General features: G+C 40.8%; 1 protein-coding gene across 4 annotated transcripts in view; it reads right to left on the reverse strand.

Moving 5' to 3' along the window:
- Positions 1–14,047, reverse strand: part of MARCHF7 (membrane associated ring-CH-type finger 7) — a 227,258-nt gene that overhangs the window by 184,136 nt on the left and 29,075 nt on the right. For all 4 annotated transcript variants that reach the window (XM_086956640.1, XM_086956639.1, XM_086956641.1 and 1 more), the window contains 2 exons: positions 8,718–8,885; positions 195–341 (listed from right to left, as the gene is read on the reverse strand). In XM_086956640.1, the coding sequence (XP_086812766.1) occupies positions 195–341; positions 8,718–8,876 (306 nt within the window). In that variant the 5' untranslated portion in view covers positions 8,877–8,885. The remainder of the gene's footprint in view (positions 1–194; positions 342–8,717; positions 8,886–14,047) is intronic.

A 14,047-nucleotide genomic window follows, 5' to 3' on the forward strand; every position in this document is an offset into this window, starting at 1 on the left:
CAGAAGGGAAATGTACTACTAAACAGGAAGTGCCATTAAAATGAATCCATGTTACCGAGACACTCAGCCTGGCTATGGAAAATAATTAAAGCATGTAAATACTTGAAAGATGCAAAGAATACTTTATTTTTTAATACCGCTTTGTGTCATGCAAAGCATTAGGACAACTATAAAGCCAAGGGAAAATACCTTACCAATCTATTTCCTATCAGGTTTCCAGACCACGGACGTTGAAGGGATCCAGAATGCTCAGGAAGTGTAGCGCGCTTCCAGGGCGAATCAGAAATGTCCATTTCACCATACACCCAGTCTCTACGAGGAGCACCAGAAGAAGTGGAACTCTAAAATATGGTGTTAGTTTAAAAAAAAAATATCTAGAAGTTAGATAGAAGCATATGCATGTTAACAAAATCATATGTATTGCATATAAACATTGCTTGCATGTCATTCACAACAAGAGTGAATTAATTCATGAAAATATTGACGCACCAATGCATGCCAAACTTAGACAATCACTTTAGATAAGCTGTTAAACAATTTTGAAATATATACCATCAAATATCCTGGGAAAAGTTAAAGTACGCTTTAAAAATGCAGAAAATGGACACAATCAGACAATAGCCCTTTCAGGTAGTTCTAGCATGGCTGCCATCTGCCAATCTGCAGTGTCTGACTTTAAAACTACCTGCATTACATACCTTCCAGTACATTCATTGACCTACGTCCACGAGGTGAGCCTTAGTGTGCGTACACTGTATGGTCTGGGCTCTACATGTTATGGGTGCTACCAATACGAATACACACCTTTAGTAAGGAGAGGAAAGTCTCGAGATAAGCAGTAACAGCTTATCATAGGTGCAGTAACACTAACCCCTGACCAGGCAACGAATTACCAGACTCTACACTACCCTACAAATTCAGGAAAGTTCACTGTAACTGGTGCTAGCAGCAGACAGAATACACCTTGACAGGCGAGAACCAGCTCTTATCCCAACTGCCACCTTGGATTTGGAAATGCCTGGTAAGTCCAATTCACCCTGAATGGAGGCTCATTTGGATTTTAAATAAAGTTCATACTTCTGGGGACATTGGAGGCAAGGTATGAGGACAGCACTAGCAATAGATGTGCAAGTGTCTCCTAGGGCACTGGTGAGTTGGTGCTGGAATAACCAGCAAACGTGTGATCAATAAAGTTTTCAACAAAGTTTTGCTCTTTGACTCTTCACAAGTATTTTATTCATACTCGTAGAGATTGTTCAATATAAATGCATGATCATATTTATAAATTGTTCAAAATGGATCATGTCCAACTTATTTTTCAACAAACATTCCTTCCATTCGACTTATTTTTCAAAAAGCATTCCAATTCATTTCGGCCGTGGGGCCTTCATCGGGTAAATCTGTGAAACAAAGTATGTATCTATCACTCTTATGCATTTCACAAATGTATGTCAATAAAGTAACCAATACACTTTTGCGATGTACAAATATGTATCAATGAAGTATCAGTGGATGTTAACATTTTAACTAAACTGAAAATTAAATGAACGAATTGCTTCTCCATCAGATAGGAAACTGTTGGGTTGGATAGCTCTCCCTGTCTAATATTAACTGTTAGATCGTACCTTTAAAAAAACGCCCTAACGCGTGAATAGAATATGTGGATTTAGACCATAATTACCCCGATGTTACAAACCCACATAGACTGAGCATAACTATTCACGCGTTAGGGCGTTTTTTTAAAGGTACGATCTAACAGTTAATATTAGACAGGGAGAGCTATCAAACCCAACAGTTTCCCATCTGATGGAGAAGCAATTCGTTCATTTAATTTTCAGTTAAGTTAAAATGTTAACATCCACTGATACTTCATTGATACATATTTGTACATCGCAAAAATGTATTGGTTACTTTGACATACATTTGTGAAATGCATAAGAGTGATAGATACATACTTTGTTTCACAGATTTCCCCAATGAAGGCCCCACGGCCGAAATGCATTGGAATGCTTTTTGAAAAATAAGTCGGATGAAAGGAATGTTTGTTGAAAAATAAGTTGGACATGATCCATTTTGAACAATTTATAAATATGATCATGCATTTATATTGAACAATCTCTACGAGTATGAATAAAATACTTATGAAGAGTCAAAGAGCAAAACTTTGTTGAAAACTTTATTGATCACACGTTTGCTGGTTATTCCAGCACCAACTCACCAGTGCCCTAGGAGACACTTGCACATCTAGTGCTGTCCTCATACCTTGTTCATACTCCTGAGCGGGGAGTATTCCTAAGGAGCACGAAATACGCCCTAAATCACAGAAATAAAGTCCGCAGTGCACGGCCATCATCTTCAATTGACATTGGAGGCAAGCCAGAGCCAAATAAAGTATGGGAAATAATAGCCTTATCACACCAACAATTTGTATTTAGTCCAGACAAGACCTCTACCCAGAGTTGACATTTTCCAAGGCTAGGACTTGCTGGCAGCAGATTACACCTTCAGGATAGGACCCACCTAGTTTCTGAAAAAAAGCAGGTCTGCTGCATTTCGACTTGGAGGAAAAAGAAGCTACACTAACCAGTAAGAGGCAATGATCAGGTTACTCACCAAGAGCAAGGCTAGGTGACAGAGGTCAATGGGCTTAGGTCAGATCAGCTCTTGGGTCCCTAGGAGAGCTCTGCCCTTCAACCTTAGCCCCCATATACTTCGGGACCTGGCAGGGGATGCATATGCGGGGGCAATGGATCCTAACGAAAGCCACTATAAAAAGTTGCCACTCCTCAACTTCAAACCAAAATCCCCCTACCCAAATAACTAGGATCACAACCGGTAAAGTCAATAAAGCCCCCCATTGTTCCAGTGGTAAAATTCAATGGGGACCCAGGAGTTGGATTGAGAACAGAAGCCTAAAGTCACTAGAGTCTAAAAACCAGTATAATGGTTAACCAGGTGTTTAGATTTTGACAAGGCCCAGATGCATTAGCGAGACAATACTCTGAAGGATATGTACTTGATGAGCGACACCTTTACATTAACCTTTTTCATCTTATTTCTAATAAGTGCTGGGAATGAGTGATTGATTTAAGAATATCTAAGATTTCAATTGTTGGGCTTATGATAATAGTTAGCTTCTGCTATGATGTGGCCACCTGATCTTCGACTGCATAGGCAAGCATGTGCAACTAGAAACTGCATTCCATGTGATTTTTAGTTCAAAGCCTACCAGACAGCGCTGCTGCCTGGTTGCAGAGACATATGAGGACATGAGGAAACCTTCCCTAGGAATGCACTGCACACACTGCTTACCATTGGCTTTGAGCTTGTTAAGTCACATTTTCTTGCAATATTGGTTTTAAAACGATCCAGCAGTTTTGTCCCTCCTGTGGAGCGTAGTCTGTTTACTACCTCTGAGACTGGCTGCTTGAATGCCTCCACGAATGCTCGCTTTCTGGGAACCCTTTTTCGTGTGGTATTCCATGGAAGAAATTTTCTGCCACCTATCTTTCTGCTTGACGGATGTACTTCTTTTTGCGACTAACCTAGTGTGCTGTGAAGAGCAATGTTCTGCCTACAAGCTTGTTTAGGTTTGTCGGCGTTTTTTACTGCTAGCATTATTTTCCTCAATTTCACGCCCATGCCAAAGGAAATGGAATTGGGGTGAGCGGGGTGCTGAAGCCCATTCAAAGTAAATGTGCTCTAGTTCAAAAGCGAATGAGCAATAAAACAAGCCTTTAAAGTTTGTTTTTATCTGGTCACATTTGCTGTGCTAAGGCAGAGGTCAAATGCTAGGCTACGTCTTCTCAGATTGGTGTTTACCTTTCTTTTTCTGACTGTAAAGCGGGAAGATTTATAGGACGGACAATATTACTGGGAGCAGCTGCCAAATGCTATTTTTTCTAGCATACAATTTAAATGCCAGTAAAAGAACTGTACAAATATTTAAGAATTAGAAAAGCACAAATTGAGCACATTTTTGTAATTCTGAAGTGAGGTGAAAACATTTTAATACAATCGGAACAAATCAATACACTAGGTGATGCAGATTTCCACGCATCATTTGTGCTCTGTATACATTTGATCAGTAAAACTATACTCGCACAGACATACAAAAGTAATTTCCATTGATAATGCGGTGTCTAATGGCAGTGCAATACCGCACCATGCATACTTCACAACGCTAACTTTAAACCATGCTGAACAGCAGCCACGTTGATTAACATGGATACACATTGAAAACACATTGGCAAAGTTGGCTTTACCAGTGCTTATTTCTCAGACAGCCCCAATCACAGAATGATAATGTGGAAACATAGAAGAGAACCACCCTGAGCTCATCATGTTCACATTGTTTCGCAGGCACAAGTGCTATCCAAACCAGAAGATCCCACAAGTAACAAGTAGCCGCAATTAACCCCTTCTGTGCGGATGACGAGCCCAGGCTCGTCATGCAGCACAGTGCTCGGGTGCTGGTGACGAGCCTGGGCTCGTCATGAGCCAAGGAACGCTCACACGCGGGGAGCACCGTGCTGCATGACTAATATTGCGAAAGAGATGGTCTTGAATGATTTATGCACTTCATGCTCAACAGCGTGTTGTTCATGTCTTTCGTAATGCAATAAAGTTAGTCTAAATCTTCGAAACGCTGTTTCTTTAAGAAAAGTAGGTCACGTGACTGATACCGAACGTATTACACGCAGAGGCCGGCGTCACCTAGCAAACAGTCAGAACTTCAGTACGGAGAGTTACCCGACCTTATATGTAAGCCCAGAAATAACTATTCTTGCTGCTCGCCCCAGTTTGCTTTCGCAAACGTTTAAAATCATTTTACTAAGCCTTTGCTTGTTTTTGTTAACAGAATCGCTTTCTAAACAAGCACCGCCATTGACTGTCCCACCCGGCGTGGAAGCGCCGTGTTAGAGGCCGGATAAGTCATTTCACCCGGCACAATCATGATCGCCATGTACCACGATTGACTAAAGTGGAACTGAAGGAGTTATTTTCGGCATACGTCTGTTTTTTCTCATTTTAGGCACCACGAGCCCCTCGTCTACACCTTTGAGGTTAGTGCCAGTTTCAGCAATATTTCAATTTCCAGTTGCTGCTTTGGCCTACATTAATGCTTAGTTCTTTTTCCATGTAGTGCTACCGTTTTCCACACCGTGAATTGGGTGAGTGTTAATGGCCCAACTTTTTCGACCCATTTGAGACAAGCGGATTTATTGTCAAATACATATTTAGTATATGTATAACATACGTGTCTGTACAATTGTCTGTCTAGAATTTTGTGACTACACTACATGATTACATTAAGACATTGTGTTCCTTTGAAATAAGGTAGGGGGATACTAGTGGGCTGGTGGCCACATGGTTATTCTAAAAGGCATTTTTTTGAATTAGGAGACTTAATCTGGCGCATTTGTTTTCAGTTTTGTTTTTGTAGAACTGTACGGTCCTGAGGAGAACCCCGCAATCAGGGGGTTTGAAACGCGTCGACCCTATGTTGGCCCTCTGCCAATAATAAAATTATAAGGACTGAGTTAGGACATTAAGGGATTAAGTTCTTACAGTACAATTCCATATAATATAGGTACTTAGCAGCGTGTATTAAAACACAAATTGAATTTAGAATTGTTTTTTTGGCTAAGGGCCATACTTTACTGTTTTTGTAGTATGCATGAGTGTGTGTGACTGTATGATGAATGGACTACTCAAAGTACGGTGTGTACGAGTTGAATTTAATTGTAAATATGTATAGAGAATATATGTCATTGTAATTGCATTTTATTGTTCATTTTCTATATGCACAAAAAGTGTTCTTGAGAAAGAAAAAAGAAAAATGATAGACTAGTGAAATAAATTTACTAATAAACTAGTGACGTTATATAAAAAACGGACCGGTATGTTTGATTCATACATGTGTTAACAGAAAACTCTGCAAGTTTTAGTCCAGTACTGGCAGTTGTGTTTATTCCATAACGAGCCTGGGCTAGTCATCAGCACCGCGGTGCCGTGCGCGGCCCTCCTCCCCTGCGCTGCGGGGGAATTAGCTCCGCGGCGAAGGGGTTAATGCTTTGTTGATCCCACAGGACATTACCACATAGGCTTTTTTTGGTACTTTACTGCGCATGTTATTTTTTTAAATGTCAATGCCATTTAATAGAGGGGAATTTAAGGGTTATGGGAGGGGTACACGCTTTAAGGGTTTGTTATGGGGTGCACAGTGTTGTAATCCACTAGGTCATTTCAGATGTTGCAGTGATGGGATCAATGAAGTCATAGAACATGTCATGAGTGATGCGATACGAGAGGTAATTAGCAAGGTTAATTAGCAGAAACATTTTGATCTCCGTGCAGTTGGATGCAGGGTTTGGCCTACGGGTAGGCCTTGAGCCCAACCCTCATGCCGTACATGCCCAAAACCCATTTTGCCCCAGCACGGTCGTTGCTGTGTAGTTAGATCAAAGTCTACATGCAGGATGGTTTCTTACTAATAACTCAAATCTTTACAAAACCACCACCAACAGCAAACGAAAATTCCTCCACCTCAGCTCCTTACTGATCAGGGCAGTCCATCAAGCAGGGACAGAGAAAAAGAAGAGTGGTAAGACAAGTTTTTCCCATGGGAATTCTTGGAAGATACACATAAAAAACATGGCTGAACAGAATTAGACCAAATTTGAGGAAACGCTAGGTCTTTACTGGAACATCAGGCTTTTTGTAATTTGGTACAAGTTTGTTCAGAGGTTGGGGGATTGAAGTTTCAAATGACAGGGATATTGCGACTGTTACTTCAGTGGTATCGCAAGTTTTCTCAAATTGGAGCATTCTGATCAGTCAAGAGGGCAGACTCTCCTCCCCTTAATCAGTCCCTTCTGTACTGATACCGTCCTGTAGTAAAGAGCAATCTGATTTGCTGGCCGCATCAACAGAAATGTGTCAGCTGCCATTTGAGGAATAGGGTACTCAATCCCTGTGTCCAGATTTAGAAAACAAGGTTAAAGGCGGCATGGAAGTGATATCTTGATCTCCTGGCCCTTCTGCCTCTTGAATTGTCCCCCTCCTAACCCCTGCCCCTTGAGGCCGGACAAAACAAAAGTTTTATGTTGTGTCATACGGTACCCAGCTAGGCCTCTAGGGAGGACAAGGATATAGCGGGACTCAGCACAGCTCGTGAGGTCCCCTGGGTGTGTTGCAGTATATGTAGATGTTAAGAGTAAATCTTGAACTGTCCTGCGGTACCTTGATGTACCAGTGTACTGCATAAAAGAAAACGTGGGTTGGCTGTCCTTGGGGAGATGTGCAACTGTGGGGAGTTGGCCACAAAGTCAGGCCCTGCATTAATCCCCCTACTGCGCACTGTCAAAGGCTGTGCTCAGTGAGGGAGGTTGGTAAATATGATAAAGAAATATCGGAGGGAAAAAAAAGGTTAAAGTTAAAGCAGAGTATGGTACTAAGATTTTAGCATGCGTTAAAAATATACTAGAAATTCACTAAAAAAAAAAACCTACATCGACAGTTCATCCTTACAATAATACAAAAAATACATAAATGTAACGCACCGCTGAGGAAGTCACATACCGACATCTGAAATCTATGGAGGTGCAGGTTTGAATTTTCCTGGTTTTTAACCAGTAGTGTTTTTTTTAACAAAAGTTAAAATCTTACTAGCTTGCTCACATATAACATTTCCACTTTAACCTTTGCTTCTTTCTGTAAAAAAAACATTCATGGAAAGTAAGATCTTCTAATCATACAGGGCATGTAAATACCAGTTTAAAATTGGGTTTTTCCAGTATATGTTGCAGTCAGTTAATTACTAATTGTGGTAAAGCTGTGCAAGGCATTACAACGCACTGCGAAGGTCTACACATTGTAAACGCCTGCATGTTAAAGGCATGCATGGTATCGAATGGTGTTTCAATGAACATATGTGCATATCAGCATCTTCAGCATATTAGGCCAGAGTCATTTAAGAACCCACTACTCTAACCCCCCCTCAACCTTCCCCACCATCGCCCCTTCAGAACAGAGATTATGGTTTCCTCCCTCCCTACATAGTGCACTTCATTGGGGCATTAGCCACTGGAACTCTTTACTAAAAAAGGTTCCAAAATGACAAGTCACCTGCTGCAACCCTACCCCTTCCACCATTATCATCCTCTACATCCACCGGTTCCCTGTCAAAAGCCACTCTACCAATCGGTCACCTTACATAGTCATGGAATACAGACAAGGGTTGGTTCGGTAAACCACCCACAACGGAGCACGCAAATTTGTACCTTCTGGGATGGATCAACAACTCCACTGGGTTAATGTCTACAGCCTTCATTTGTCCCAAAGTCACACTGCATGCATTTTACTGAGGATGTATTTTACAGGAAGATACTAGTCTGTAGCAATATTTGGAGTGCATGTTACTGCTTCCTGTAGATTTTCGGATGTTTCATATGAACATTTTCACGGTGTTTATGTAGAATGAAACCCTGGTATTAGTCAATTGTTCGCCCCTAAATTGGCCTCCACCCAGCATGTTCCTTTCTCCACTTCATTGCAAACATTTCAATAAATGAAAAAACGTAGAACAAAAAAGTTAAATAACTTGCCAACGGTGACCTGCTGAAGAATTCAAACCATCTTTAAAATGCCAAGTTATTTGCAGGCTAAAGGTGAACAACTCAATAGACTGACATTTATTTTGTAAATGAGGCTACCTGAAACTCCGATTCCAGCTTTGCTGAATCGTCTCCCATGGGATATGCATCACTCAAACCAGTTACTGCACCTCCATACAACGAGCTACCATTTAAAGGCAAAGAGCTGGAAGGCTGAACGGATCTCCTTCGTGGGATCCTTGAAGGGCTGGACTTCATCTTAGCGGTCTATAAAAGAAAATTCCACATTAAGCTGTTTAATGCAAATCTTTACAAAGATAATCAGTAAAACCATTAAAGATGCAAATACTGCCTACTTCATAAGTAAAGAGAAAAGCACCAGTCATTTTCAGTGGTGTGGGGAGCAAAGGTTCCGGTGAGAAGATACGTGATTGATTGTGTTAAATGGCCTGTTAAGGGGACGCCACACTGAAAAATGTTAAATGGTTCCTAAACTTATCACTGCAATAGTTTACGTAGTGCCCACAAATATTCTAATTTCAGCTGCGAAGCACACTAACTCAACATATAGAAGTACTTGATTTAAATTGTGATTGGGTAGGACCTAAAAACAAGGGTTTAACAAGTTTTGAGGAAATTAAACTTCACACCATAGAATGTTTAACTGAAAACAAAGCACAGATCCTCCACTAATGGAAACTTGTGCTGGTGTTAAACTACCAAATTCAATTCTCTTTATTCGTAAGGTTTTCCTTTCATAAAAGTAACACATTACAATCAACATTCAGTTTAAGACACTAGATGTTATCAAAAAGTTACAATTGCAAGTAACAGCAATTAAAATAAGAAAAAGTGCATGTGCCTTCACATGAAGGCTACAGGATCGACAGGTTTAGATTTCCTAATAATTACATCGCAAGATGTACATAGTTAAGCATTTATCAAAGTAGTAAAGTGCTACGTGCCCTAACTGCATACTTTAAGAAAGAACCTACATGAAGGCATGTTTCATGGTCAGACAGAAGAATAACACGAGAATCCGTAGCTCTACACTGTCTGATATTACTGTATTTTTTTTATTTGGAATAATCTTGTATAAAATTCATAGAATTTGCATAACAATAATACATGTGGCATAGTTTGACTTGACTTGTCACACGGACGAGGGATTGTAGCAAGGTTTGGTTGATACCCAAGTGGAAAGCACAATAAATATTTCAGTGTGGTTACAGAATCTGAATAGCAAGGAGCGCGGCCATCTCCTGCAAGGCTGCTCTAAGTAAACAGGAGGTGGCATCGAGACAAGAATAAATAGGCTGTGATTAACGATTTACCTCAAAAATATGGAAAGTAAATTACTCATCACAGACTGCGAAATTCACCTTTGTTTTCACTTAAGTGTTCTGTACAGGACACGTTCACATACAGAAATGTGTAGTAACACAAGCTAAGGCATACATATGGGCAAATAACGGCATGGTAAGATGGTAATTCACAGGCATTTGTCCAGTATACGTGATGTAAAAACTAAGCAGAAAGAAGAGCATTAAGCAATAATGGAGCACTTTCATCTGAAGAGTAATAGGGGAGAGGAAATCAGGATTAATTAGGACAAGGAGAAAAACCTGCATGTAAGCACTCGGGAAATGTTGCCAGTGACAATTCTTCAGCATTCTGCTGGCTCACTGAATAATTACCATTTTAGCATCATCAGTCTGTTGCAAGTGATATTGTGATCAAGTCTGGGCCCCTTCATTTTGTAGGTGGTTACACTGTGCCATTGACTTAATATTATGTCTTTGGTAGTGTGTCAAATTAGCTCTATGCTGCATACACAGCCTGCACAGATCTGTCAGCAGAAGTGCCTTCTTTATTTCTGACAGGGGCTTTACACTGCAGACTAGCATAGCCCGCTAGCTGTCAAAATCCATTCCCCTCCTATTGAAGGGGGCTCCCTGCGTAACGCCGCTATGAAGAGTTGTTCGTAAAGTGCAAGCCAGACACGCTAGCTTTGCCAATGCTTGTTCATTTTACAAAGAACCATTGGACAGAATGCAGAACAATGTCATACATTCACCCCAGTACAGAAATCTTGACCTAAAGCAATCGGTTTTTTTCTCACCAGGCCATTCCAGTTTGGACCCAGCCATATGCAAATCAGTCTTGACCCTGCGCCCAATGGGTCCAGACCGAACTGCCAGGCCAGGTCCTCCCTGGACTGGAAACAAGCCTCCTAGGACCGGTTTCAGGCTTTAAGCCCTTATCAGCCAGGATATCTTGACTGCATTGGCATGGAGAGCACGGGACCCACGTGTAGGCATACCAGTCCCACTCGGGGTGACAAATGCAAAAAGAACAATTAATGGACAGAAAGCAGAACAAGGTCATACATTCACCCCAGTAGAGATCTGGGCCTAATACATCGTTTTTTTTGCTCACCATGCCATTCCAGTTTGGACCCAGCCATATGCAAATCAGTGAGCGAAAGAATTATGTATTTAACCCAGATCTCTTGACTGGGTAGTGAATGTATGATCCATTCAGCATTCCGTCCATCATTGGTTTGCGTAGCACTTTTCGCCCTGGATGGGTACGCCTAGTCGTGGGTCCCTTGCTCACTGCCACTGGATTCAAGCTAGCCTGGCTGAAGGGTGACATACCCTAAAACCAGTCCCAGGATGCTTGTTTCCGGTCCAGGGAGGACCTGGCTTGGCAGTTCTGTCTTGAATGTTCCCATGAGGTGCAGGGTCAAGACGGATTTGCATAAGGCTGGGTCTAAACTGGGGTGGCATGGTGAGCAGAAGAACAATGGATTTAACCCAGATCTCTTGACTGGGGGTGAATGTATTATTCATTCAGCATTCCGTCCATCATTTGTTTGCGTAGCACTGTTTATTTCACTGCATGTATTCACCATTTTTACATGGATACAAAGCTAATTAGGTACCGATAAATTCCACTGCAGTAAGACTAAATCAGACGTAAACAATACAGTGCATCAAAGACTGGTCTTGAGAACTGCAAAAGCTCATTAAAACGAGAGAAAGGCTAGTCGGGAGAAAAATCCCGTGTACTTACAAAAATAAGGCTGTGTTAAAAAGTGGGATGTATTGGCTAGCAGGAACGCTGTAAATGAGTCAATAACCAGTTCCTCAAATCAAAGATTGACATATGTCACATTTAAACAAATAGTGACACTACCGAAGCCAACGTGGATCATGACTGTGTTGCCGATATCACTGAACAAATATTGTTTGCATTTACAACATCAAAAAGTGTGATTACCTACGCACCATTGAGGACATTTGAAGTTCTCAGTAAAGATCATAAAGCTGTAATTAAAATACATCTTTGATTATCGTTTACAACATACAACTTTTGGAATGATGCCTTGTTGACCTTTCCTTAGAAAGGGTTACATTCCTAAAGCAGTAACATATTGTCATGAAGATGGTCTGCCAGAATAACTTGAAAAAAGACCGAAACGTCGACTTGAATACCAGTTTGATTCAAAATTGTTTGAAAGCTTTGACTATTTGTTTAAATGTGACATATGTCAATCTTTGATTTATGAGGAACTGGTTATTGATTCATGAGATATAGGCTTGATTGATTTTTATCTTGCTCCTGTTTTTTATCCTGCATTTATTTCAATGACAATTGTATGTCTAGACCCTATTTTATACATTTATACATTTTGACAAGATATTACAGTGTTCTGATTTTTTCCTAATATAACAGTTACATATGTATGAACTCCTTACGTTACTTTCATTTATCCGATTGTTCGTAAGAACCATTCAACTGGCTTTATAGAGATTATTGTGAAGATTTTCAAATCAAATCCCTTGCTGGCACTTTATATTGGTCTATATCATTGTTACCCAAGTCTCCAAGGGTTTATTGGGTTAGCCTTTCTTATGTTACTGTAAATGAGTCAAGGCACTACATTGGAACATGAGAATCCGAAGGGGGGTGTAGTGTAGGACTCAGATTCTTTTGAACAAATTGCACTCTCTACTGGGAAGAGGGGGATGGATAGCCCAATGCCACCGGGGCACTGATACAAATACTTGACTTTCACTTTACAACAGGATTTTGGGAGTTTTAGTCCACATAGGTTAAAGTGAACCGCTGGTACAGACCTGCCTGAAAACTAGGCCTTGGAGGTAAACTCAGTTCGCAGAATTTGGGCAATTTCGCGTTTAGCGGAGAACGCGAAATTGCCCAAAATTCTGCGTTACACGACATCGCAAAATGTTATGCTTGTTCGCGTTCTCAAATGCATGTTCGAGATATTTCTCCCCGAGCACACAAGCCGCGATTGCAAACAGTAAAAAAAGCAAAGCGAACAAGCAATTCCGTGTGTTCACAGAATTTCTGCGTGTTCGGAGATTTACCGTTTCGGAGATTTTGCGTAACGCGAATACGCAAATTCCACCCACCCTTACTGAAAACATTGTTTCGGAAAGAAAAGCTGTGTCCTAGTAACAGTGCCCTGGAAGGGGTAAACCAGGGCTGGTTAATGCAGCCTGCGTGACCCCGGAAGAGGGAGTTCATGGTGGCTTTGTCAGCTTCAACAGCATGCAGCAAGACTAGTGGGGAACATGCCAAAAGTGAACCAACGACGGGGTCTTCTTGCCTTACTGGGTCTTGAAACCCCAGGTAAAACGCAGAAACGTATGTAGTATCTAAACAGAATTTGTAAGTGTGCTGACACACATGTTTCTTAGCAGTGCGAGACCTGTGATCTATAATATTACAATAATGATCCCTGGACCCCACATACAAAATAAATTGCATGTTCCTTTTACAAAACGCAGTGATCTAAAACCCTGTATTCCCAAGTGAACAGTGAAACAAGGCAATATTTCATAGTTCCCTGTAAAATATGACTTATATCATCATAAAGACTAGCCTCAAACCTCTACAGAGGTTTTCCATAGCTGTGCTCCTAGAATTTTGCGGCATGGGGGACCAAATACCCAGCACACGCCATACAAAAACAATTAAATAAAACCAAAGCAATATAAAGACTGGGTTAATTTGTGTGGTTTAGTGGGCCACAGACATACAAGAAAAAGGTTGAAGCTGCAATTTCGATCAAGTTTGGTCTGACCAGAAATAAGTAAACAATTATATGTATTTTTTTTTTAAAAACACAAACGTCAGATTAAACAGCCGTAGTTTCAAACAAGCGTGCAACCGAGTGCATCCTGAAAACGAATTCAGTCCAATCATGGTAGCCACATATTACCGACAGCCAATTGAAAGTCATTTGAAAGTCACAGTGGTACAGGAGAAACCAAAAGAACACGTGTCGAAAGAGGGAATATGAGGTTGCAACACAATAAGAAACAAATTAAAACGTCTTCAATTAGAGATTCTGGACAGAACTACTATAAACAGTAGTGTGTGATGATACAAGG

The sequence above is a fragment of the Lissotriton vulgaris genome, chromosome 2_1 (genome assembly GCF_964263255.1).
Source record: "Lissotriton vulgaris chromosome 2_1, aLisVul1.2, whole genome shotgun sequence".
NCBI classification, from domain to species: Eukaryota; Metazoa; Chordata; class Amphibia; order Caudata; family Salamandridae; genus Lissotriton; species Lissotriton vulgaris.